The 24,549-nt window shown below is 36.9% G+C and overlaps 1 protein-coding gene across 1 annotated transcript in view; it reads right to left on the bottom strand.

Moving 5' to 3' along the window:
* Positions 1–24,549, bottom strand: part of iars1 (isoleucyl-tRNA synthetase 1) — a 134,671-nt gene that overhangs the window by 37,113 nt on the left and 73,009 nt on the right. The window contains exons 24-28 of the mRNA XM_079844853.1: positions 15,823–15,925; positions 15,652–15,735; positions 4,270–4,444; positions 695–807; positions 511–606 (exon numbers count right to left, since the gene is read on the bottom strand). Coding sequence (XP_079700979.1) covers positions 511–606; positions 695–807; positions 4,270–4,444; positions 15,652–15,735; positions 15,823–15,925 — 571 coding nt within the window. The remainder of the gene's footprint in view (positions 1–510; positions 607–694; positions 808–4,269; positions 4,445–15,651; positions 15,736–15,822; positions 15,926–24,549) is intronic.

Genomic DNA, 24,549 nt, shown 5'->3' with positions numbered 1-24,549 from the left:
TAGATCAACAAATTCTAGATTAGCTCTAAATTGAGTTCAATTTAATCCTTGTTGGTGCAACCCACCCTGTGACCGGTAAACTGCACCTACTTTGATCTGATTGGCCATCTCAATCATTTTGACATTGAGGAGCGCTGTTAGACCGCTGAGGCAGACCAGACTATAAATGTGACTTTTAAGGGGGGGGGGGGGCAATTTGGCCATTTCTAATTATTGGCGGGGACTTGTCCCTCTCAATGTCTAATCTGTGCCTCCAGTTGCACCATTGCTCTAGCAAAGAATCTGTCAAATGAACAAATTGAAAGCACAATATGGCTTTGTGCCCTTATCAAATAGCAAAAGATTTATTATATAAGTATATAGTCTGTTTGCGCTGCGTGTTTCAGAGCGAAACGCACTTTGTTCACGCGATCAGCTCGTGACCCGTGTTTTTCACGTCTCAAGACACTGAATGAATGTAGTGAACTCCAAATAAAGCTGACTTTGACTCGCTTGACTTTAGGTCCTCACCTTCTTGCGTAGTTTCTGGATGCGGTTGATGACCTCGCGGGCCACACCTTCATCCACCATGGACTGATCCGGCGTGACGTCGAGCAGAACCAGCACCTGTGAAGACAAACATCTGCGGTTCTGATCACTTCACGACAGAAGCGTGTCGACTGAAGAGATGAGCGAGTACAGATCGAGCAAGCACCTGAGCATCTGAATGGGCCTCGTACTGGGCCGGTGTTCCTGAGGTCTGATCGAAGCTGTACATCAGACGCAGGTCGTCCTCATGCAGCTCATGACCGTCCACTACGATAGATCCTGTAGAGGAGATCAACAGATGACAAACAAATTCAGACTATATCTGAAGAAACCCAAAACATGTCTGATAATGACAGAGCAACTGAAAATTTTTGGTAATACATTCAAATAATTAAATAAAATCATTATAAAAAATGTAATTCCATAATTTCAGAAACTTTTCTTTACCACTGAATGTGCATGACTTTACTAACTTGTGATTGCAGTGTGTAGTAAATGATTAGATATAATCTGTCTTACAAACAAAAATTATACACTTAAAATACAGACTACAATCACATTTCAATTGATTGCACAATTACTTATTCATTTTTGTGTTTTATTTTGATTATATTTATTTAGAATCTTTACATTTTTATTGTTTAATTAATTATTACCTTTTCAATTTACAAACTCCCTGCAGTTCCTTCACAAATCCCCGTTTGGGAAACCCTGATGTAATTAATGTGTAATGCACGTCATTTTGTCAATTTCCAATGTTTTTTGTTATATCACTATTACAAGATTATCCTATCTTACTCAAATCTATGTGATAAACTAGTTAAGATAAAAGTAATTTAAAAGTAGTCAGATTATATTACCTAAAATGAGCCATTTGTTTTCAGCCATGGACTTCAATTTGTAAGAAATCTACCCAGCACTTATATATAAAAAATAAGGTTTGTGGTTGCTATACACATTATATATACAGTCAACCCAAAAATGTATTCAGACACCTTCAACATTTTCTCACATTATCACAGTTTATTCGCTATAGTTTAGAAAATGGTAATAAAATATGACAAGAACGCAGTTAAACTGTGTCTGTTAAACTCAGTTAAACTGTGTCTGAACAAATTCATCTTGATAATGTCAGAAAACTTTGACAGAAAGGGATGTAATTGATTACAATCAACCATCAGCTGTTAAATTTAAGAACAATTAGATAATACCAATTTAGATCAACCAATGACCAAGCAATGCTTCATTTTGTTCAGTCTGTGGTGTCAAAGGTCACATTAGCAATTAAAGAAAAAACACTTCAGCAAAACATGATCAGGTCAAAGTGTCTGAATCATTTTTGATCCCAAACTTTTATACATTTTACTGGTAGTCACTGTATGAAGAATTTTTGGATATTATATGTCACAGTTGACTTTATTTTGCTATCCTCACTTACAGAAATGAACTATAGTGTCCTGCACACACTAGTAAAAAATTATATCTGGTGTTTGAATAATTTTTGGTTTGAATGTATATAGCAACTGGACAAAAGGCTCATCAATGCTGCATTTATTTGATCAAAAAAACAGATTTTTTTTTTTGTGAAATGTTACTATAATTTAAAACAATGGCTTTCTGTTTTAATATACTTTAAAGTGTAATTTATTCCTGTGATCAAAGCTGAATTTTCAGCATCATTACTCCAGTCTTCAGTGTCACATGATCCTTCAGATTTCCTTCTATTATGATTATTTATTATCAATGTTGGAAACAGGTTATAAAAAATATTTTTTATAACCTGTGATACTTTTTTCAGGATTTACTGATGAATAAAAAGTCAAAATGAACAGCATTTGTTCAAAATATAAATCTTTTTTAACAACATACACTACCGTTCATACTTGATGAAATGAATACATTTATTGATCAAGGATGTGTTAAATTGATAAAATGTGATAGTAAAGATTTATATTGTTAGAAAAGATTTCTATTTTGAATAAACACTTGACTTATTGACTTTTTATTCATCAATGAATCCTGAAGAAAAAAAACTTTGTTTTCAACACTGATAATAATCATAAATGTTTCTTGAGCATCAAATCATCATATTAGAATGATTTCTGAAGGATCATGTGACACTGAAGACTGGAGTAATGATGCTGAAAATTCAGCTTTGATCACAGGATCAAATTTCTATTTCTGCTGTTTTGATAACAGGAATAAATTACATTTAAAAGTATATCAAAATAGAAATCCATTATTTTAAATTGTAATAATATTTCACAATATTACAGTTTTTTTCTGTATTTTTGATTAAATAAATGCAGGCTTGAGAGATTTATTTCAAAAACATTAAAAAAAATTCTCTTGACCGGTACTTTAAATTCCATAAGCTTTAATTTAAAGTTAAAAAGACGTTTCCAGGTCCAGAAATCACACTTTTTAAAAAAAATCAAATTTTATATCCAAAAATAACTTTTATATTTAAAAAAATATATTTTCTGTATAAATATCACTGTTTCTGTTAGCGTAATGAGATTTTGTGGGGAAATCGGGAGAGCGACCGCCTGCTTTCATTCACACAGCACATTTTCCCAGTCTTATCCAGCGTTCCACTTATTACAGCGGCAGTGTTACATATAAAAGGCATGAAAATGCTTCAGAAAGGGGAGAGTTGAACATGACTATCAGATCATCGCACTCTAATGTGAGATTTGCACGGCTGGTTTAGCTCTTCTCTTCCTCTGCAACAGGTAACCAGCGCCCACGTCAGTGCCAGTAAACCGCCTCGGGTTTCTCTCTGAGAACAGAGATCACGTGACGTGGCAGAGCGATTCACATCATATCTGAAGATCTGCTTTAATGCAGGCCTTTCTTTACTGTTTATGCTCATTTGGTTTAAGTATGTTTATAATTTAAAAAAAAATTGAGAATTGAGAATGGTCCTTTTGGTGCATTTAGAATTCATTTTTGTAGCACACTTTCACTTCACTTGTCATTATAGTAATTAGGGATGAATTGTTTTTGTCCATTTTAATGGTTGAATAAAATTGTGGTAATTAATGTAATGTCTAATTAATTTATATGAAATTTATACAACTTAACAACAATTTATTAAATGTTTATTACTTCCCAAATTCTATTTTTTTTCTCAAATTCTGTTTTCTGTTTATTTTTTATTTATTAAAAAAGCATCTATAATTAATCAAAATAACTAAGCTTATAGAATTGAACAACAATTTATTAAAAGTTTTAAATGTATATATATAAAACAAAAATACTATTTTTAACAGCCTGCGAAATACGTTTGACTTTTTCCCAAATTGTATTTTCCCCAAACTCTGAATTTTCAATTAAATTAAAAAAAAAGTTTTAATGTTAAATTAAATATAATAATAATAATAAAAATGTAAGCATGTCTTATCAAATTCATAAAACTTTCATAATGTAATAGTTTACCAAAAATGGTAGCAATCAAATGAAGGCATTTAATTAATCTTTTAAAATTAAATCAAATTAAAAGGTAACAATATATTTTACTTTTTACTGTTAAAATTAAGGTTTACTTAAAAAAATTAAGATATTAATTTATTATTAGTATTACTTAGAGAAGTAAATTCTACTGTACAATAGTAATAAATGTCTGCAACCAGTCGAACCAAACTTTTATTTTGGCGGGTCGTAGTGAAGATCTGTGAGTTTGTGTGTGTATCTGCTGATAGTTTTTGATTCACATGTAAATGTGTGCGCGGTACATGCCTGTCCTCTGGAAGGCCTCCAGGTCTTCGCTCTTCAGCTCCTTGATGGACGCAGTAATAGATTTAAACGCGCCTTTCAGCCGCTTGCCCAGCACCATGTGATCAGGTTCAGCCCTCAGACGAATCCCGTATTTGTCCTTGTCGGTGGACAGAGTGAGCTGGCGGACGTTCAACTCCTGGTGAAAGACACAATGTCATGCCGCTTTGAGATTGACGAGTTTTACAACAAGATGTAAACCATTTTACTGCTAGAAAAACTACATTTAATCATTGAATCAAAGTGCAAGGGTTAGATTGTCGCTGTCGGGCAGAAACCTTGTACATCCAAAACCGCTACTTTTCAGGAAATGGAAAATAAAACTGTATTATGGGATGGGATAAGATGGATGGAGCAAATAAAACAGTAACACTTTACAATAAGGTTGTGTTAATTAACAATAGTTAATGCATTAGTTAACATGAACTAACCATGAACAACACCTTTGTTCAGCATTAGTTAATCTTTGTTAACGTTAGTTAATATAGATCCAGATGTTCATGGTTTGTTCATGTTAGTTCACAGTGCATTAACTAATGTTAGCAAGATTTTAATAATGCATTAGTAAATGTTGAATTTACTTTAACAAAGATAAATAAATGGTTTATAAGTGCAGTTAATTATTAGTTCATGTTAACTAATGTAGTTGACTAATGTTAACTAATGAACATTATTGTAAAGCGTTACCAATAAAACATTATTCAAAGAACCAGTTTTTTATTTAGCATTGCAAACAGACCTCCATTCACGATAGAGACGGGGCGGAGTTATGAGGTTTGACTGACAGCTTAAGGAGCAGTCACAAGCTCTTTTCAATAGTTTTCATTAGTTAATGCCTGCTACAGATTTTGGCAATTTTATAAAGATCTTTACAAATCACATTATACGACATGGATCTACTTGTGTATGATTTATCTATCTAATGTCTTAATGGGGTCGGGGTTTTTTTAAGGGGAGGTCTCTTTTTATTTAAAGAATTAAAAGGGATTTAAGGGAATAAAGAAGAAATAAGAATGGTCAAATGTTCCATTCCTAATTGTAGCCTATATAGTTGTGAAGTAATCCATTTAAACAAATAATATTTTATTTTAAAAAATGCACATTGCACACATTCACTCGTTTGTGTCTAATATGTCAAAAATGTAAAAAAACTAATTTTTTTTCGTCTCGTCACATTCAGTCATGAATGACAGCTTATTTTAAATTCAAAATGGCGCGTTTATCAATTCGCCATGTCATGCTGCAATTTTATTGGCTAGTCAGTAGATGATCATGATAAATTTATGACCGTCAGAAAATGACCGCAGGCTATCTTTGGTCACAAGACTGTGACAACGGCCATCTTTGAACCTCTCTCGCTGTACAGAGTTTAGGAACCACGACCACAGAAATCGTCACAATGTGTACCAGGCATAAAGGGGTCCTATTCTATTCTAAGTCCCTCCAGAGGGAGTTCTTCTCTCTATCAGTGTCTCGGTTTCTGAACTTCCTGAAACGCCTCCATTGTAGTCTTGAGTTTTCTTCCGGGAAATCCAAATCACAATATTTCTCATTATAATAATTCATACTTAGAATAAAGGGGCAGGACTGGTTGAGTTAGTTAGTAGTGTGTTGAAACTGGCGGTTATGGTAAGGGGCGGGACATTTCCCAAACACCAATCACAACACACTGCTCCAGCAGACCAATCGGATCATATTGTGCTTTTCAGAAGGAGGGGCTTCATAGAGACAGGAACTAAACAGAACGTCACCAAAGCCACTAAATGACAAGCCTGCAACCAGTACGCAGGAAAGGAGACCAGAGGCTGTTTTTTAATGGAACTCAAAGGAGAAGAGGCTTCACTACACTGAATAAACTTTAAGCTTTTGTGTGAGTATATTATATATATATATATATATATATATATATATATATATATATATATATATATATATATATATATATATGTATATGTATATGTATATGTATATGTATGTATGTATGTATGTATGTATATATATATATATATATATATATATATATATATATATATATATATATATAAATTAAATAGCCTACATTTTGAAAATAAAAAATATAAACCATCTCAAACATCCATTTAATTATGTGTGTTTATTTTAGTACTTCCGTCAGTGAAACAACATACTACAGCTTGTAAAACATTCAAATAAATATCAGTAAATAATGGCAATATAAATAATATAAGAAAGTTATATATTAGTTTAAAAAAATATTTGTTTTACATTTCCCCACAGAGGTGCATTCCGCTTTGCACTGAAAGGGATGGGACACAAGCAGGAAGAGCATCGCTTTTCCAATATCTTCATGTTTTCTCCTAATGTTAAAAAACTAGATTAGAAAATGGATTGTAGTAAAATATTTGAAGAGTGGATTTATCTTCTGCAGGGTCAAGAACTTTAGGCTTTGTTTGATTATGTGCTGCAAGAGAAAGTGTAACTAAAAATCTCCGGCGTGTATGAAATGCGCTATACAAATAAACTTGACGCACCTCAAGTCTGATAACAAGCACAAACTGTGTTAAATAGAATTTGAAGTAAAATGTATCTGTCCTACACCGTTTTCTACTTTACCACAATAAATGGAGGGAATATACTCCTAATTAAAAGCAAACAAAAGGAAGAAACGTTTATCCCTCAAGAGAGACGAAAATGAAGATTTGGGAAAATAAATAAGAGATTCCATATCCAGTATAATAAAATGGAGTAAGCCTAAATTCGTGGAAAGTCGGGTGACCAGATCGCAAAACACAAAGCTTAAATTTGACTCAACTCACAAAGCCTACCTCAGCATGAATCCATTGTGTTTCCATGGTTGCGATGTAACATTTAATCGTGAACCTATTATTTATTTTGTAAATAAAGCTTTGTGCTTCACTCGTGTCATAATATTCACGTAAAACAGCATTTACATACAAAAAAAGTGTTTTGGCCGACCACCGATCTGTGCTACTCAGCCACCGCGGTTGTCATGTTAACCGGTACAGCCTACGCATTACCATAGTATTTAATAGTAATATTGAATGATATTGTATATTTTCTAAAGAAAGTAAAAAACACAGAAAAAACACCTTTGGCTTTCAGGTTTTAAACAGTTATGATTTAAATGGCTTGAATGGTAATGACTATTATAACTGCATGTATGCACATGACGCTGATTTTATGCATTTTAATGAATAAAGAGAAAATGAATAATTGAATAAATGTTATATTGAATGTTGTTTAATGAAAATAAAAAAAAATTCTTTCTATCGCTGTCCGGTCTTGTGTTGTGATGATGTATGACTCTGCTGTGTGCCTAATGATGATGATGATATAACGCTTTTTAATGAATGACAAAATTATGGATTAAATATGTATTAAATTACAGTTAAGTTTTTAGTGTACTCTTAAATGTGATTTAATGCGAACTTTGCAGCTAAGAGATATTCACACTCTTTTTTTCTGCTCAGTAAAGCACATTTTACAAACATCAGTCCTACTGTACGTTTAATAGCGATATAACACCAAATATAGAGACAGAGCGCATTTAGGCCACACCCACACCAAAAAGGGGGGGGGGGGGGTACAATCAAACCGTCTCCATTGACTTTGTATTGCGTGAGGCTGCCTCCTTGTCATTCCTGACTTGTGAAAAATTTGATAAAAAAACAGAACAATATCTAAAACCTGCTATGTGACAAGGTGTACAGCAAACAAGCTAAAAAAAACAGAACTACGTTTTTATAAGCTACAAAACCATAAAAGCCAGCCTTTAAGGAGGAAAAAGTGGATACAGGCAATAAGAAAAGCAAGGAAGAATGGGTAAATGTTGGGATCCTGACACTCAGAATGCCTCACTATCTGTGCAGTAAACATTTTGTCACTGTTAAGTCAAATATCCAAATGTCAGTTTTATATACTACATTTCCTGTCTCTGATTGCGTTCCCCTTCAGTGGGCGTAGTTCTCAGTGTAATATAACATGTCACTCTCTGTCTCAATTGCCTGTATCCACTTTTGTGTCTTTAAACGTTTGTTTTTTGGGTCAACAGCTTATAAAAACTTCTGGGTTTTTGGTTGTGGGTTTTTTAGCTTGTTTACTGTACACCTCGTCACATAGCCGCTTTTAGACATTGTTCTGTTTTTTGTTACAAGTCAGAAATGACAAGGAGGCCGCTTCACGCAATACAAAGTCAATGAAGATGGTTGGATTGTCCCGTGGGCGTGGTTTTCAGATTATGACGCTCTGTCTCTATATAACATTGATTCACAAGGCCAGGGCGCTAATCCACAAGAAACTGATTAATGTAAACTGTAACTTAGAATGGCGGGCACTGACGTCACTGCCATTACACGATAGGCTGAGGTGTCACACGTGATCCAAGTTAGCCGTTAAGCTTTCTCCAATGGTAAGAGATACTATATTAAGACAATCTCTGGCGTCACTGACAGACTGGGAAGAGAGGAGCTCCAATGATGTCAAATTTGTGAAAAATTTGATTTATGAAACAAGGAGTTACAAGGCTTCTGCCCGACAGCGACGATATAAAGTTTTAAAGCGCCTGTGAGAGAGACACGAGTGAGGGTTTGTGTTTTTGGTGTATTGCAGTGGGAGATGGTTCATTAAATCAGGTGACTGCAGCGTTTGCTGTGTTTCTCACATTGCGAGAGCGGAATAAAAACAAGCCAGACGGTACTGTTTGTGCCTCCACTGCGACGGCTCACATGTTCATCTGGGACACGAGTCACAGAAGCGTCATCTGAATAAAACATGGCATCTAATGAACCACACAGGGATGGTGCTTTATACCAGCTGCAAGGAAGCACTTTCAACTCTGTGTCATCAACAAATTCATCAGTTTGAGAGCATTATGTCAAAGAAAACCTGATGCAAAACAACAGTGGTCTCTGGTACGTCAGTGAACGGTTAAAACCGCATCTCAGTTGCTGCTGGATATGAATGCATTTAAATACCTGATTATCTCGCTAAATAATGCAAAGCGAAACGCAACTGGAAGTTTCATCATCTTTCATCCAGGTTATTTTCTCATGAATATATTTGCGAGTCGGGCGGGTCATGGTGAATACTGAAGCTAGCGCTGGGATCAATGGTGTGCGTGTGGCGTGTGCCGCCTATTGCTCTCTCTGTGGGGGTGTTTAACAATCGAGCGTGGCAGACACGGAGACAGAGTGGCTAATTTTAGCTCGGAGGCCCAGCCCACCCATAAATCATTGCGGCAGGGACTGGAGATGAAGGACACAGGTTGAGTGTCTGCTCACACACTCGCTGCACGACATGTGTTCACATACACTGGAGGAGCGCAGTGATGTAGACATTCATGCATGCTTAGGTTAACATATTTGCCAAGGGCACCACACCAGCAGAGGGAGCTGCTGAGCTGATCAAACTGTGCCTTGGTTTGAAGTCATTATTAAATTCATTGTTTTTTGTGGGGTAGCAGTGTTTATTCTAAATGATTTATCGGTGCACATCATTATAGTTTTAAATTCATGTTCCTGGTGATCTTGAATCAGAATAACTTCATCTCGTCTCTTCTCTGATGAGGGCGGGGCAACCTGTCACTCACATGAGATCCACCAATAGCAAACCACACAACCATCCAATCAATTCCCCACAGACAAAATCAAGCCCGCCCTACTTTTGTTCTTGTTTGAGAAGCGTTTCACTCGGATATACGGCACAATAGGGAAGAAAAGACCAGTGTTAATTTCGTTGACGAATAATTTGTGTCATAATTTTCTTCAACGACCTTTTTTCACTGACGAAAACGAGACGATAACTAAATAAAAACTAGCGTTGGATGACAAAAACTATGACGAAAATCAACTGTCATTTTCGTCAACAAATAAAAACGAGACGAAAATGTTAGGGAGGGACGATTAGGGAAGAGATCCAGTCAGAACTGATATCCTGTAACAGATGCACACATTTGATTTGAACGTGCTGATAACCGCTGGAGAACACGGCGCTGTTGCGCGTTCTACAGGCTCACACATCCCCAAAACAGCGCTCCAGAGCGGCTCACAATCAATGAATAGCGCGCATTTATGCCAGGCAATTGTTTATGAACTAATACTGATGAATAATGACAATGTTTACTTTACGATGTTTATATACTAATATGTTTTAGACGGTTGTGACAACGCATATTTTATCTTCTGAACTTGAATGAGCAGCTGCAACTGCAATAGTAAGGCACAGACATTTCAAAATAAGAGTCAATGTGTATTTCGAGCTTGTTTGTAATAAAAATCACGCACAATACACAATAAACTGTATTTAATTTAATTCCCATTTAATTCACAGTCAGGAGGAAAGACCAGTATTTGACACATATCCATTAAAGTATCAAAGTATCAGGGTTATAATAGTTAACTAAAACCATAAAAAAAAAAAACTTCATTATTTGAAATTAAATAAATGTTAACTGAAATTAAAAAAATAAATAAACTTATTTGAAGCTTTAGCTTAACCTGATATGGCCTACTAACTAAAACAGAAATACAAAGTTATAAAAACTATATAGATGTTTTTAAAAAACAAACAAAAAGTGAATTGAGCTCTGTTTCGTGTATTTTTAATGTCAAACAAAATGATGTCAAAATGTCAGTTCAAGTGACAGTCGGTTATGTAATGCTTACATGCTTAATATATTACAATTTAACTAAACTCGTTCGATTTTAGGAGACTAAATCTACTGTAGATTTAGTCGACTAAAATCTTATGATATTTAGTCGACTAAAACTACACTAAAACTAAAAACAATTCAGGTGACTAAAATATGACTAAAACTAAATGGCATTTTAGTCAAAAGACTAGGACTAAAACGAAATCAAAATTTGATGTCAAAATTAACACTGGTGAAACCTCCGTCTCATGCCGACTTTAATAACACTGACATATGATTTGTCTGCAGACGTTGTTTTAAAGGGGACATACTGTATTATGTCCCTTTTCACAAGAAGTAATATAAATCTCTGGTGTCCCTAGAATGTGTTTGTGAAGTTTCAGCTCAAAATACCCCCATATCATTTATTTATAGCTTTTTATTTAGCTTAAACAGCACATTATGAGAGATTGATAATGATTGATGGGGATTATAAAAAAAGTATTAGGTGGATTTTTACGATTATAGGCTGGTTGTTTACACACACTGTGGACACACATCTGTGTTATAAAAGTGAATTTTGCATAATTAAATTTAATGGATATTAATATAATAATGCTGTAGAACCCATGACACAAACTACAGTAGATCACCTCCATCACGATCAAAAGGAAAGCGTGCAACATTTCTACAGTTTCTGGGCAAACAGCTTCTCTGATTATAAAGGGATCTAGTTTTGCTCCGGTGTAGATTAAAGAAATATTATATGAGTCATATCATATAATAAATTATCATTTATTCTTACTACTGTAAATCTATATTCAATTATTATGGGATCTCCTTCAATGCTTTCAGAATCTTTACTTTTTAAAATAATTTTGTTTCTGTATTTTAAAAATATATTTTTATATTAACATATTTGGGGTAAAAGGTCCCCCTCGCCACCTCATACATTTATACGATTTTTAAACAAAATAAACCACTTTTATGATTTGTTGGTTTTCACAAAATCTGTTGCTTCATTAATATTCAATATGAACATATTTTTTCTGCAACCATACATTATGGGATTAATGAAAAGCCCATTTTTCTAAAGGTGTGCATTTGGCCGCGTTGTACCCTATAATTACTGATAGACAGTAATAGACAGTAATTATATGCAAGATGCATGTATAGTTGATTTACATGTGGTTCTTCAAGTTTGGTCAGTTCCATAGCTTGATTTCTATTTTTAAGAACTGCTGAATGACCGTGAGCTGAAATACAACCAAAACTCAACATGTGAGACGAGGAGAAAGTCTCTCATCTCCGAGGAACTGCTCTCAAGCCTCTATTGAAAGCAGACAATGCTGTCTCTCCTTCTGCACTGAATGCATTTTGAATTGGCCCGCCACTCTCTTAAACCTGCCTTTTCAGAAAATCCTTGATAAATATGCATGAGGTGAAATTACCATAATGAGTTGCCTGAGAATACGGAGCTCTGCAACACACTGCTGACTAGTAAGAATAACCCGTGCAGGTCTCTTTAATTACATTTTTACCAGTAAAAAAAACTGCCTGATGCTATTGTGACTAGTACTGTGAATAAATTACTATTAGACTACAACTGTAAATAATAATTAGACTGCATTTGAAACATTGGAGCATCTCAATGCTCCTTTTCATACAGAGGTAATAAGTAAAATACATTTAAAAAATTAATTATTATAGTTTAATAATAATAATTATAATTATACAACGATCAGGCATAACATTAACAGGTGAAGTGAACACTCTGATTATCTCTTCATCACGGCACCTGTTAGTTGGTTGGATATATTAGGCAGCAAGTGAACATTTTGTCCTCAAAGTTGATGTGTTAGAAGCAGGAAAAAATGGGAAAGCGTAAAGATTTGAGCGAGTTTGACAAGGTCCAAATTGTGATGTATAGATGACTGGGTCAGAGCATCTCCAAAATTGCAGCTCTAGTGGGGTCTTCACGGTCTGCAGTGGTCAGTATCTATCAAAAGTGCTCCAAGGAAGGAACAATGGTGAACCGGAGACAGGGTCATGGGTGGCCAAGACTCATTGGTGCACATGGGGAGCGAAGGCTGGACCGTGTGGTCCGATCAAACAGACGAGCTACTGGAGCTCAAATTGCTCAAGAAGTTAATGCTGGTTTGATAGAAAGGTGTCAGAATACAGAGTACTTTGCAGTTTGTTGCGTATGGGGCTGCATAGCCGCAGACCAGTCAGGGTGCCCATGCTGACACCTGTCCACCGCTGAAAGCACCAACAGTGGGCATGTGAGCATCAGAACTGGAACACAGAGCAATGGAAGAAGGTGGCCTGGTCTGATGAATCACGTTTTCTTTTACATCACGTGGATGGCCGGGTGTGTGGCTTTCCTGGGGAACACATGGCACCAGGATGCACTATGGGAAGAAGACAAGCTGGCGGAGGCAGTGTGATGCTTTGGGTAATGTTCTACTGGGAAACCTTGGGTTCTGCCATCCATATGGATGTTACTTTGACACGTACTAACTACCTAAGCATTGTTGCAGACCATGTACACCCTTTCATGGAAGCGGTATTCCCTGGTGGCTGTGGCTCTTTCAGCAGATAATGCGTCCTGCCACAAAGCACAAATGGTTCAGGAATGGTTTGAGGAGCACGAATTTGAGGTGTTGACTTGACCTCCAAATTCCCCAGATCTCAATCCAATCGAGCATCTGCGGGATGTGCTGAACAAACAAGTCCGATTCATAGAGGCACCACCTCACAACTTACAGGACTTAAAGGATCTGCTGCTAACGTCTTCGTGCCAGATACCACAGCACACCTTTAGGGGTCTAGTGGAGTCCATGCCTCGATGGGTCAGGGCTGTTTTGGCAGCACAATATTAGGAGGTCATAATGTTATGCCTGATCGGTGTATATTATATATGAGGAGTTTAAATATAGATTTTAAAATAATACAATTTTATTATAAATTCTGTTAAAATATAGGCTGAGAATGATAAACACGTCATGATATAGAGGCACTATTAAATTTGTACAATTTACTCTATTTAAATGTACTAATATTTTAATGTTAAGTAGAAAACTTAATTGTAGATATCTAAAATTAAAATGAAAGTCAACTGAGGCCTAGTCCACACGTACACGGGTATTTTTATAACCAGAGTTTTTCCTCCTCCGTTTTAAAAAACATTCGCGTCCCCAGAAGCACGGTTTAAAAAAAATCTCCATCCACATGAAAACGCAAAACCGCGCTATGATTGGCTGCCTGATTTCCACATGGGTCCCATCCACGGCACCGATGCACTGAGGGATGCCATGGGCTCAGTGAAACCCTTCTGCAAGTTTACTTTGGACTCAGTGACAGGTAACTGTACACAGGGGCAGGGCCCAAGTGGACTGAAGCTTCACACACTTGCCTTACTATGTTGTATTATTGCATTCTGGCGCCTCTGTTCTGCAATACAATGAGATAACTGCGCATGTATGTGTATACATGTGATAAGCGTTAGCAGAGTTATTAAAAGCTACGTGCACCATTACATAGACTCCACTCATGTAAACAAAAGCGATGACGGTGTCAGTTGACACAAACTGACGTCAAACAAAGGAGAAAACAGCGTACATTTCGACTTAACAAGCCAAAATCTCCGGTTTCACCAACTACACGACAACGCTGTAACCGGATTTTCTAAACAATTTCACCCTGGCCGGAGTTTTCACAAAAGACTGGTTTCAGTAACCGGACACTGCGTTTGCGTGTGGACTAGGGATGGGCAACAGTGGTCGAGTAATCGAGTACTCGAACGTGACAGCGATAATCGATCATGAGAAGTAGACCAGTAGACCTAGTTTATTTAAAGCTGTTTTTCGTTATGAGTTCGAAAACGCGCAGTGATGTCTGTAAACACTTTGATCATGAATAATAAAATTAAGTGCATGATGTGCAGAGTCAATCTGTCAAAGCATTATAATGAGAACACTATTTTAATAAAATGTTGTTTCTGTGTGCTTTCGTTGTCCGTGTATCAGCGCTGTTAAGGGAAGAGCGCATTCAAAATGTTCCGTTTCAAGCCTGTAAAATCTAGCACGCTGAAGTTCACGTGCGCATTCACGTCCTTTTGTGTTGATTTATGTCGTAATAGGTTCATAATCTTCATATTAATATTGATATAGGGTGCGTTTGGTTGAGTTTATTAACCAGCTAGCAAGCTCTGCAGGGTGGTGTTATTTCACAGTTTCAGCTCAAATGCAATGCTCGATATTATTGACGTGGTTATTTGAGACGGTCATTTTATAAAGATGTTTCTTTTTCAAAGACATTTATGCATCATAATCTAGCAGTTATTTTTTGCTTTATATGTTCATGTTTTCATATACCCGTTTTCATGTCACGTTTGTATTTGTCAACAACCATTTTCATAACAGTATTTTCATTATCTCAATGACGGACATGCCCCGCCCCCTGCACATGCCCCGCCCCCGAGTACTGGAAATGAGAAATTGACAAAAATGCCCATCCCTAGTGTGGACGAACATCCAAACCGCGTAGAAAAAGCTGCGGTTCTGAAAATACCCGTGTTCGTGTTGACAGTGCCTGAGACATGAAATGTCTTGCATTTGTCAGTCCTCATTCACAGTATTTTCATGGGAAAGAGCGAGAAGCTAAATGATGATCAGTGACAGGGAGCGTGTGCTGTGATTGTGACACACACTGACCTCCAGGATGTACTTCTGCAGGGACTGGATGTCTGCGAGAGCCTCCGCGTCCTGATGGATCACCACCACCTCCTTCAGCGGATACTGTGAACATCCACACACTCACCGTCAGCATGCTCACCCTCACCTCTCCTATCTGAGGGTTAACCATCGTAATGAAGTGGCTCTCACCTTGACGGGCAGGGTCTTCCTGTCTCGGATCACACGGCCCAGCTCGATGACCGACTGCATCTGGGATACGGCGTTCTCAATGCGCTTGTCAATCAGAGACTCCCTGCCAAACACACAAACACACATTAAAGAGGTCATGCATTGAGAAATCAACTTTCCCTTGAGCTTTTGATATATAAAAGGTCATGGTAATATAAGAATATCCTGTAAGTTTCAGAGCTGAAAACTTCCTTGTTAGTCAAAAAAAAAAGCTTTTATTGACACCAGGCCCAGCAAATGATCGATTTCAGAATATGCCACACCTTGATGTCATCGTGTGAAGTACCGCCTCAAAAGAAGAAGAACAACGGCTGATTCTGTAGCCCCGCCCACCGACTCGTGCCACTGACAAGACATAGGCCTACATGGAGCTAAACCGGATCGAACGTTTAAGAAATAAACATGCTGCATAAGCTTTGTTCGGATTCCAATTTTATGAATGCATGAACTTTATTTTTTATAAATATCAAACTCATGTAGGGAAGATATTGCGCGTCTGTTCCTTTATTTCACCACTGATACGTTTGTAAACAAGAGACTGGATTTGCAGACAGGATGAGATTACATGAATTAATTAATGAATGAAGCAACACACTAATGCGAGTAAAAACGTTTTTTTTTTATATGTGATAGTAATGCATTGTTACAGATCGTTTGATATCTATGGATTATGTGTACGTGTCTAACTGAACAGAAGTCTGAAGAATCCTTTATTTGTGGTGTTGTTGGTTCATTGCGATTCGGGATCAGGCTTTGGCATGTATGGGCCAGGGCTCGCAAAACCCAACGTCCCTGCGCTATGTGTTTTTCAGACAGGCTACCTAAACGTAAGCCCGGCCTGCCGACGGGCTATCTTATATAGTGAAATAACATTCCTTTGAAGGGCGTGCGTGTGTGTGTGTACGGTTCGCTCTTATATTCACCGATCGGGCGGGCCAAGTAATAAAAAAATAACATTCCTATCAATTGCGGGTGGATGAGAGATAAATCATTGTGTTTGTTTGATAAAGACATTTTGCGAGCGATGTGGGCGATTCATTCTGGTTCAGGTTTCCCCACACGCTTTCACTGACACGGGAGCAGAAGCTCATTAAATATGCAAATCTTATCCAATCCTAGCCGTGGGCATTTACTTCCTAGTCTTCAGTGTGGCACAGCCATTAAAACCGAGCATTTCTTGAGAGCGCCTCAAAACCAGGGCATAAAATAGCCTATTACTTATTCATTATGATGTTTTAAATGTAAAAACCACGCAAACGTCATAAGTTGACCTCAGACAACCGTATACAAAAATAGCCAATTCATGACCCCTCAAACCCCCTCCATTCGGCGGTCACGCCGGCGCGATCGGCTCTCTTTTTTTCTTATCAGTGCCAAAGACAATCAAATAACTGTCGTTTTTTATCATTCATGCAAGTGTTATACATCATTATATTCTGTTAAGTTTGTGTACAGTCACAATAAAAACAAATAGTTGTGCTTTTTGCAAAATAAGGGAAACAAACAAGATTCGCGATCTTCAGCCTCTCTCTCAATGATGTCTAATCTGATTCTCTTCAGAAAATGACCTGTAGCTTAGTGAAAACTTGACACACAAACATGAGACATTTGTCTAAAGAAATGTTCAAATGTCAGGTTTTAAATCATGTAAGTCAAAACGAAAACAAATATTCTGTGTTCATGTAATCTGTGTGAAAAGTGGGAGATATCGGTCAACTCATTACTGACTCATAATGCGGCCACGTCCACGGACCGCGCGCTCATTCAGATTCAAAAACAGGCAATCCATGCGTCGACGCCCACACACACATCAACTCATACAAACACAACTAGTAAATCTATGGTTCAGATACATCGCTTTGAGTAATAATCCTGGAATAATTATCCTCACGGAAAGCTGATTCAGGGCTGATTGTGGTAAGTTTCAGTTACCATCTGTGAATATGAAACGCAAAAAGACTGTTTAAATATAAATCCTGATGCACCATGGCAAGACTGTTTAGACAAGATTTATTTGGCCTGTTTTCGTTTTGTATAAATTGTATCTAAATTTGAATCAATGTTTTTAATATAGTTGCTTCTTATTTTATAAGAAGTCAATATAACCGACAATAGCCATAGCGCTGCATCGCATGGGCCTCATAAATGAACTTAAGATGGAAATGATATTTGAGTATTAATTGCCTTTTTTACAGTGAATTTCGTTTTGTATAAATTTTATCTTAATTTTAATCAATGTTTTTAAAACGAATTTGCTGCATATTGACGTTTAAATATTATACCCCATGTTGTTGTTGTTGTTTTTTTTAAGAAAGTTAATTGCTTTCTTTAAACTGAATTTAGTTTTGTATAAATTGTATCTTAATTTTAATCAATGTTTTTAAAACGAATTTGCTGCATATTGACGTTTAAATATTATACCCCATGTTGTTGTTGTTGTTTTTTTTAAGAAAGTTAATTGCTTTCTTTAAACTGAATTTAGTTTTGTATAAATTGTATCTTAATTTTAATCAATGTTTTTAATTTATTTGATATAATATAACAGACTGGTATAATAAAAACAAAAAAACATTTATTTTTTGGCAGATAATTTAGCTTGCTTTAAGTAAAAACTTTAAGTAAAAAAACATTTAGATTTTTCCCCCAGAAAACAATTTTTAGGGGCCAAGCACCTATTGAAATCGTTAGATTTCTTATTATTATTATTCCGCCATTGAAGTCTATGGCAGCCCATAGAACCGCTTGCGGGAAAGTTGTGAAATTTGGCACACAGATAGAGGACAGGCCCTGCATTAACCACACCAATTTTGAAATCTCTAAAACAATCTCTCTAGCGCCACCACCTGTCCAAAGTTTGAGTCATATTTTTGCTAATAACTTTTGAACCCTAAGGGCTAGAAACAAAATTATTCCTCTGATTCCTTAGCTCAAGCCAATTCGATTGCACCCTATGACGTCATTTTCCGTCATAAAAATGTTCCCGCCAATTTTAATTAACCGAAAAACCTACTTTTGCGAACTCCTCCTAGGCTGTTGCTCCAATTTGCACGAAAATTTAACACGATCATCATCAGACTATGCTGACAAAACCGTATTAGACTCGAGATGATTAGTCAAACTGTTATTGAATAACGCTCGAATGAAATCGACAAAGTGCCCACAAACATGAAAGTCAGGCTCTATCTCCGCAACGCTTTAGCATATTCAAACCAAACTTGGTGTGTGTTATGCCAGCCATGACCTGAGGCTGCCTGCAGCGTTTCGGCGCAGTGCCACCTAGTGGTCCAGAGATACAAAAATGTGATATTTTTGATTATAACATAAGAACGCTTTAGCCAAATATCACAAAACTGTCTCTTTAGAGTCGGGGCATCACGCAGAGCCATGCCATACCCAATTTTCCCATATCAACCATTTTGGGCGTCGGACATTTTGAATTTTGCTACAAAGTGCTATGTTTTACAAACACATTGGCGTATCGTTAAGAAACTCAGTGTGTGTCTTCGTCACCAAGCCTTGAAAGTACTCAAAAAGTTTCAAGGCAGCGCCACCTTGTGGACAAAAGTTATAATGAATTTTCCAATAATGCTAATAACTTTTGATTAAATTTGACTATTGGCATAAAACTGGTTTTAATAGATTCCTTGGGTCATGCCAAGAACATAGATCCCATTTTTACCATATTTGGCCAAACAATCTGTTCGCCATTTTTGATTTCCTTTAGAAACCTTCTTTTTCAAACTCCTCCTAGACCATTTGTCTGATTTTCACCAAAATCGAATCGTGACATCTTCAGACTATTACAGCAAAAAGTTATTAATTTTGTGTCAACAGACAAAACCGGTTTCATATACTGCAGCGACAAATTTGAGCCATGATGCCAAAATGACTCTTGAGGCTGTATCTCTGCAAAGTTTTGACATACTGACACCAAACTTTGCCTTTGTCATTGTCATCTCACTCTGACCACACCACATTAATTTTGTTACTGCGCCACCTATTGGTCAAAAGTGATAAACCATTAAATCATATTATCAATGACTGTATATATGATTTTTCAGCAATTTTGCCTAAAATCATCTTAAAATGCCTTTAATTGCTCATTGCAGTTGGTCTAACCCTCCTAGCCATGTTGGCATGTCTTGTCTTCTTTGCGCTTGGCCCCGTTAATGGCTGCTCGCAGCTATATTTTTTACTGTTACTGTACTTATCTAGTAAACCTAAAATCTAGTAGGCCTACCTAAGGCTCATTTATTATGCAGCTCATTATTATGCAAGTCTTTGTTTCTCAGGAGTGATCACATTATTCATGGGTTTTCATTATTCATTATTATTCATGAGTCGTTCAAAAGTGTTTTACAAAATGTAAATGAATATATTGTTTTATGTGAATGAGTAGGCTCAATGATTCTCACCTCATTTTGAAGCAAAAACTCAATGCAAAAACACCCAATAATCAAAGGTCTTGTGAACACATATCTATTGTGTGTTTTGAAGCCTTCATTTTAATTAAAAAAAAAAAATAGTTTTTTCAAAAATTATGCATAAACATTATTCTCTCAAAAATACAAGCATGTACATACATGTTGCTCACATATTATGGTAGCCCAGTTTGTGCTGAATACAGTGTAATTACACTTTTGCCATCAATATGTTTATAATCAACTGAAAAATGCACAAATGTCAGAGCATGTCAAAACTTCTAAAGGGCCCCAACACAGCTCAGACTCCTAGGGGTTAAGCTCAAACAATCACAGAACTGAGAGCGTCTTTTTAAATAATTTGAATATTATTCCTGTGCAAAACAGCTGTTTTCTATGTGAATGGAAATATTGGTCAGGCCAATGGTTCAAATGTTTACTTGCCCTGCCAAAATTTTGACTGGCCCCACCACAAAAAAAGTAATAAATAAAATAAAATAGGCCTAGTTATTGTTTTTGACCCATATAACCTAAATAAATAAGGTTGACACCAAAAAGCCTAACTCATATACATTTTAAATATTGTTAAAGACAGTCTGTAATGAAATAAGAACAAATAATAGAATTATAAGCAACAGCACAAATAAATACAACAGAACATACAACATAAAACAGTTCTTTTCAGGTTTTTCATAGGTCTAAACTATATTTTCATGTTCAGAAATAGTCATCAAAATGTAATATATCACTTCATAGTCTTCACTGTATAAATATAGATTATTTAAGTTATTGAAGTTATTAATTCAAGAGCAGTGAGTGACTTTTGTCATCTCGTATTTTACTGTATAAAAGGAGAAATGTGTAAAATGTGAAAATGTGTAATCCCCTACCATATATCCGGAAAACAGGTCATCCGGAAAATATTGTCAATGGCAGGGAAGCATGTGTATATGAGGCGTCTTTGTGCACACGCTTCAGATCTGTCAGTCAGTGTGAGTGAGATCGTTTTGTTTACATCAGCTTCATTGGCTCAAACTTCTGCCATCGAGAATTTGCTATCAATATTCACAAAGTAGCAAGTGGTCGAGAAGCGAGTTTTCGTGGACAAAGTAAAGGTACTCCTCTCAGAAAACGTACAAATACAGCTACTTTCAGATGTTTAATTGCTATTTGGAGCTTTGGGATCGCCTGACGAGGGAGTAATGAACTTTTTCGTGAATTTTTGTGAAAATCTCAAATTCGAGGAATGTTACTAGCCCATGCGCTTTCAAACTCATTTTGCCAGCATAGATGTGCAGCAGCGATGATTCGCGGTGACTGTAATCAAGTGTCTTGAACATTGTGGCCAATTTTTACAAAGCCTATAGAAACAGAACAGTGAAGGAAATTCTAGGTCTATTTCTAGTTGGGAAATAATCATTTTAAACTATTTGCAAATAATATTTGTATTCATTTGCATTAAAATATGCACATATGAACTTTTATTTGTGTGCATAAAATGGCGAAAACGTGAAACATTTCTTGTCTCTTAGGAATGACATTAATCACATTAAAGCATATTTTCAATTCAAAACGGCCACATTTGAAAAAAAAAAAAAGTAGTATCGCTGGATGTCACTGTCAGTCGTTTATCTTCAATCACAAAACAGTTCACATGTATTAAATGTTTTGCACGTCTCACTTTCTTTCAACGTTAAACTGACACTTTGCGCAGGAATTCACGATTTGCTTCTGTGACTGATAAACTCCGCCTACCTTGATATGATTGGCCACCTCAATCATTTTGACATTGACGAGCGCTGTTAGACCACATACTGAAGAGCTAGAATTTCAAATATTGCAATTTGGCCATTTCAATGTCTATGGTGGTTATGGCCCATGTCTGTAATGTGTACCGGACGTGTGGCAGCATGAGGCATGTGTCCTTTTCCTCCACTGACGCCTAGTTACTCTACAGCAGGGGTGTCCAATCCTGTTCCTGGAGGGCCACTGTCCTGCAGAGTTTAGATCCAACTTGCCTCAACACACCTGCCTGGAAGTTTCTAGTATGCCTAGTAAGACCTTGATTAGCTGATTCAGGTGTGTTTAATTGGGGTTGGAGCTAAACTCTGCAGGACAGTGGCCCTCCAGGAACAGGATTGGGCACCCCTGTGCTAGGCATACTAAAAAACTTCCAGGCAGGTGTGTTGAGGCAAGTTGAAGCTAAACTCTGTAGGACAGTGGCCCTCCAGGACTGACCTAGGACACCCCTCTTCTACAGCCTGTGGACTCACTCAAAAGGCTTCATGAGTTGAAATACTTTCTAATTCTCAGTTTTGGTTTACCAGTTTTTGCTGACTTCTTATTAAAATGGCACAAAGTGTGTTTTATACTGGTACACCGTACATTTCAGATGCCACATTCACAGACAGATGACCACTATATGCTTTACATCATAATAAATCAATGCAAAAAGCTCCATCCTTGAACTGTTTCTTGGTTAAAGTGTGCAGTGCATCAGCAAATGCAAAACGACTGAAGAGAAGGAGATGTTTAATCAGTTAATGAGCCCAGTGTCCTCTGGACGGCCTCCACGTCTCGGACGGACGGTCACCTCTGTGCTTATTAATACACACAGACCACAGTAATACAGGACATTAGGTGAATTTAGAAAAGCGGCAGAGACAGAGCGAGGAAGAAAAGACCTTCAGAGCGTTTACTGTACTGGGCGGCACTCAAACCAGAGCGCTCTTGTAAATGTTTACAGGCAAACCTTAAAAGGACACGCTAAATCATTTCAGCAACACGCAAGGACATGTAAGGACACGTAAGGACTGTTCTGCCCTGAGCGTGACGCATTTATCAGAGCGAGCACATGCTAAAAACATGAGATTGATTCAGAACAGAACATCTGATGAATGAGTAAGATCACACGAGTAGCTATGCGATATGGCTGTATATTTCCATTACGAGTGTGATCCTGCGTTTATACAACAGTTCCAACGGCACAAGTGTGTAAATAAATCAGAAACAACAGACTGTCTTTAAAAACACTCTTTTGTGCAGAACTACTTCCTTCCGCCATGGACTCAAATCTCAAGTTTAACAGCCTCCGTTACTAAACGTCACTTTAAAGCTAGGAACGCGGAGTCTCTTCATTGAAGATTAGTGGATTATGTAGAGCAGAGTATTATGAGAGAGAGATCGACTTAATGAGTATTACAAATCAGTTTGAATGTCCACTGAGGAAAGCGATTTCTTTGTCCTTTTAAAAGTTTGACAGCGCTGAAACAACTTCCTTGTTTACAACCAGTCACTCATAAAGACAGGCTTTGCCATCTAGTGGTGTAATATTGTAACTGTCACTGAATTCGACTATCGCAATCACTGACGGACCCCTTCTCAATACCAAATATGGCATATTATTAATATTAAAATATAGGTATTGAACAATAATATTTAAATCAACAAAAAAAGCCATTTTAAAGAAAATAGGTAATAAACAAATGCAAACGATTCAGTCAAGCGTACAAAAGCAGCGCTCAATAGTTATCACACTTAATTCTCCCCTTAATCCAAATAGTTTTGCTCTGGAAGAAGTAATGGATTAATAAAACCAAAGATTGTTCGTTTGATATACCCCAGATGAATTATATCTGTTTTGCCACTATCTACATACAGTAAGAGCCAGCGGCAAATCCTCGAAGGACTGTCCGAGATGAAGCTGTTCTCTGCGGGTACACGAGCGATGAACCAGCGCTGACGACCTGGAGCTCACATCTGCCAAAGAGTCTAAACCAAGGGTGTCCAAAGTCCGTCCCGTGGGTCAAATGCGGCCCGGGGATGAATTTAAAACGGCCTACAGTTTGTCTTTTAAAATATATTATATGTGGCCCGCCACGCATAATTTACAAATTGTGCAGTCTCACCATGTCAACACAAGGTGGTAGTACTAGATTTTACGCATCAAAAGCGGAACGAAAAATGTGTTGCTGAGTGTCTCGATCACATGATTACTAAACAGCCAGTGAGAAGTGTTCGAGTTCGGTGTAGAGGTCTCCGGTACGAGCTGCAAATCTCTCTGATTAAATTTAGTTTAAAGCCAGTTGAAACAGCGCTGACTTAATCAACAACACTAATGTGCAAATCAGGAAAAACACTGAGCCACAATGATCCAGTTAGAATACTTTTCAACCAACATTTATCATGGATTTACTGTGGTAACACTAACTGTAACCGTGGTATTTTGTCAGAATTGTAAGTTACAATCTCATTTTATATAATTTGT

This window comes from Gobio gobio (assembly GCF_949357685.1).
Source record: "Gobio gobio genome assembly, chromosome: 19".
NCBI lineage: Eukaryota > Metazoa > Chordata > Actinopteri > Cypriniformes > Gobionidae > Gobio > Gobio gobio.
This window is presented reverse-complemented; position numbering and strand designations above follow the sequence as displayed.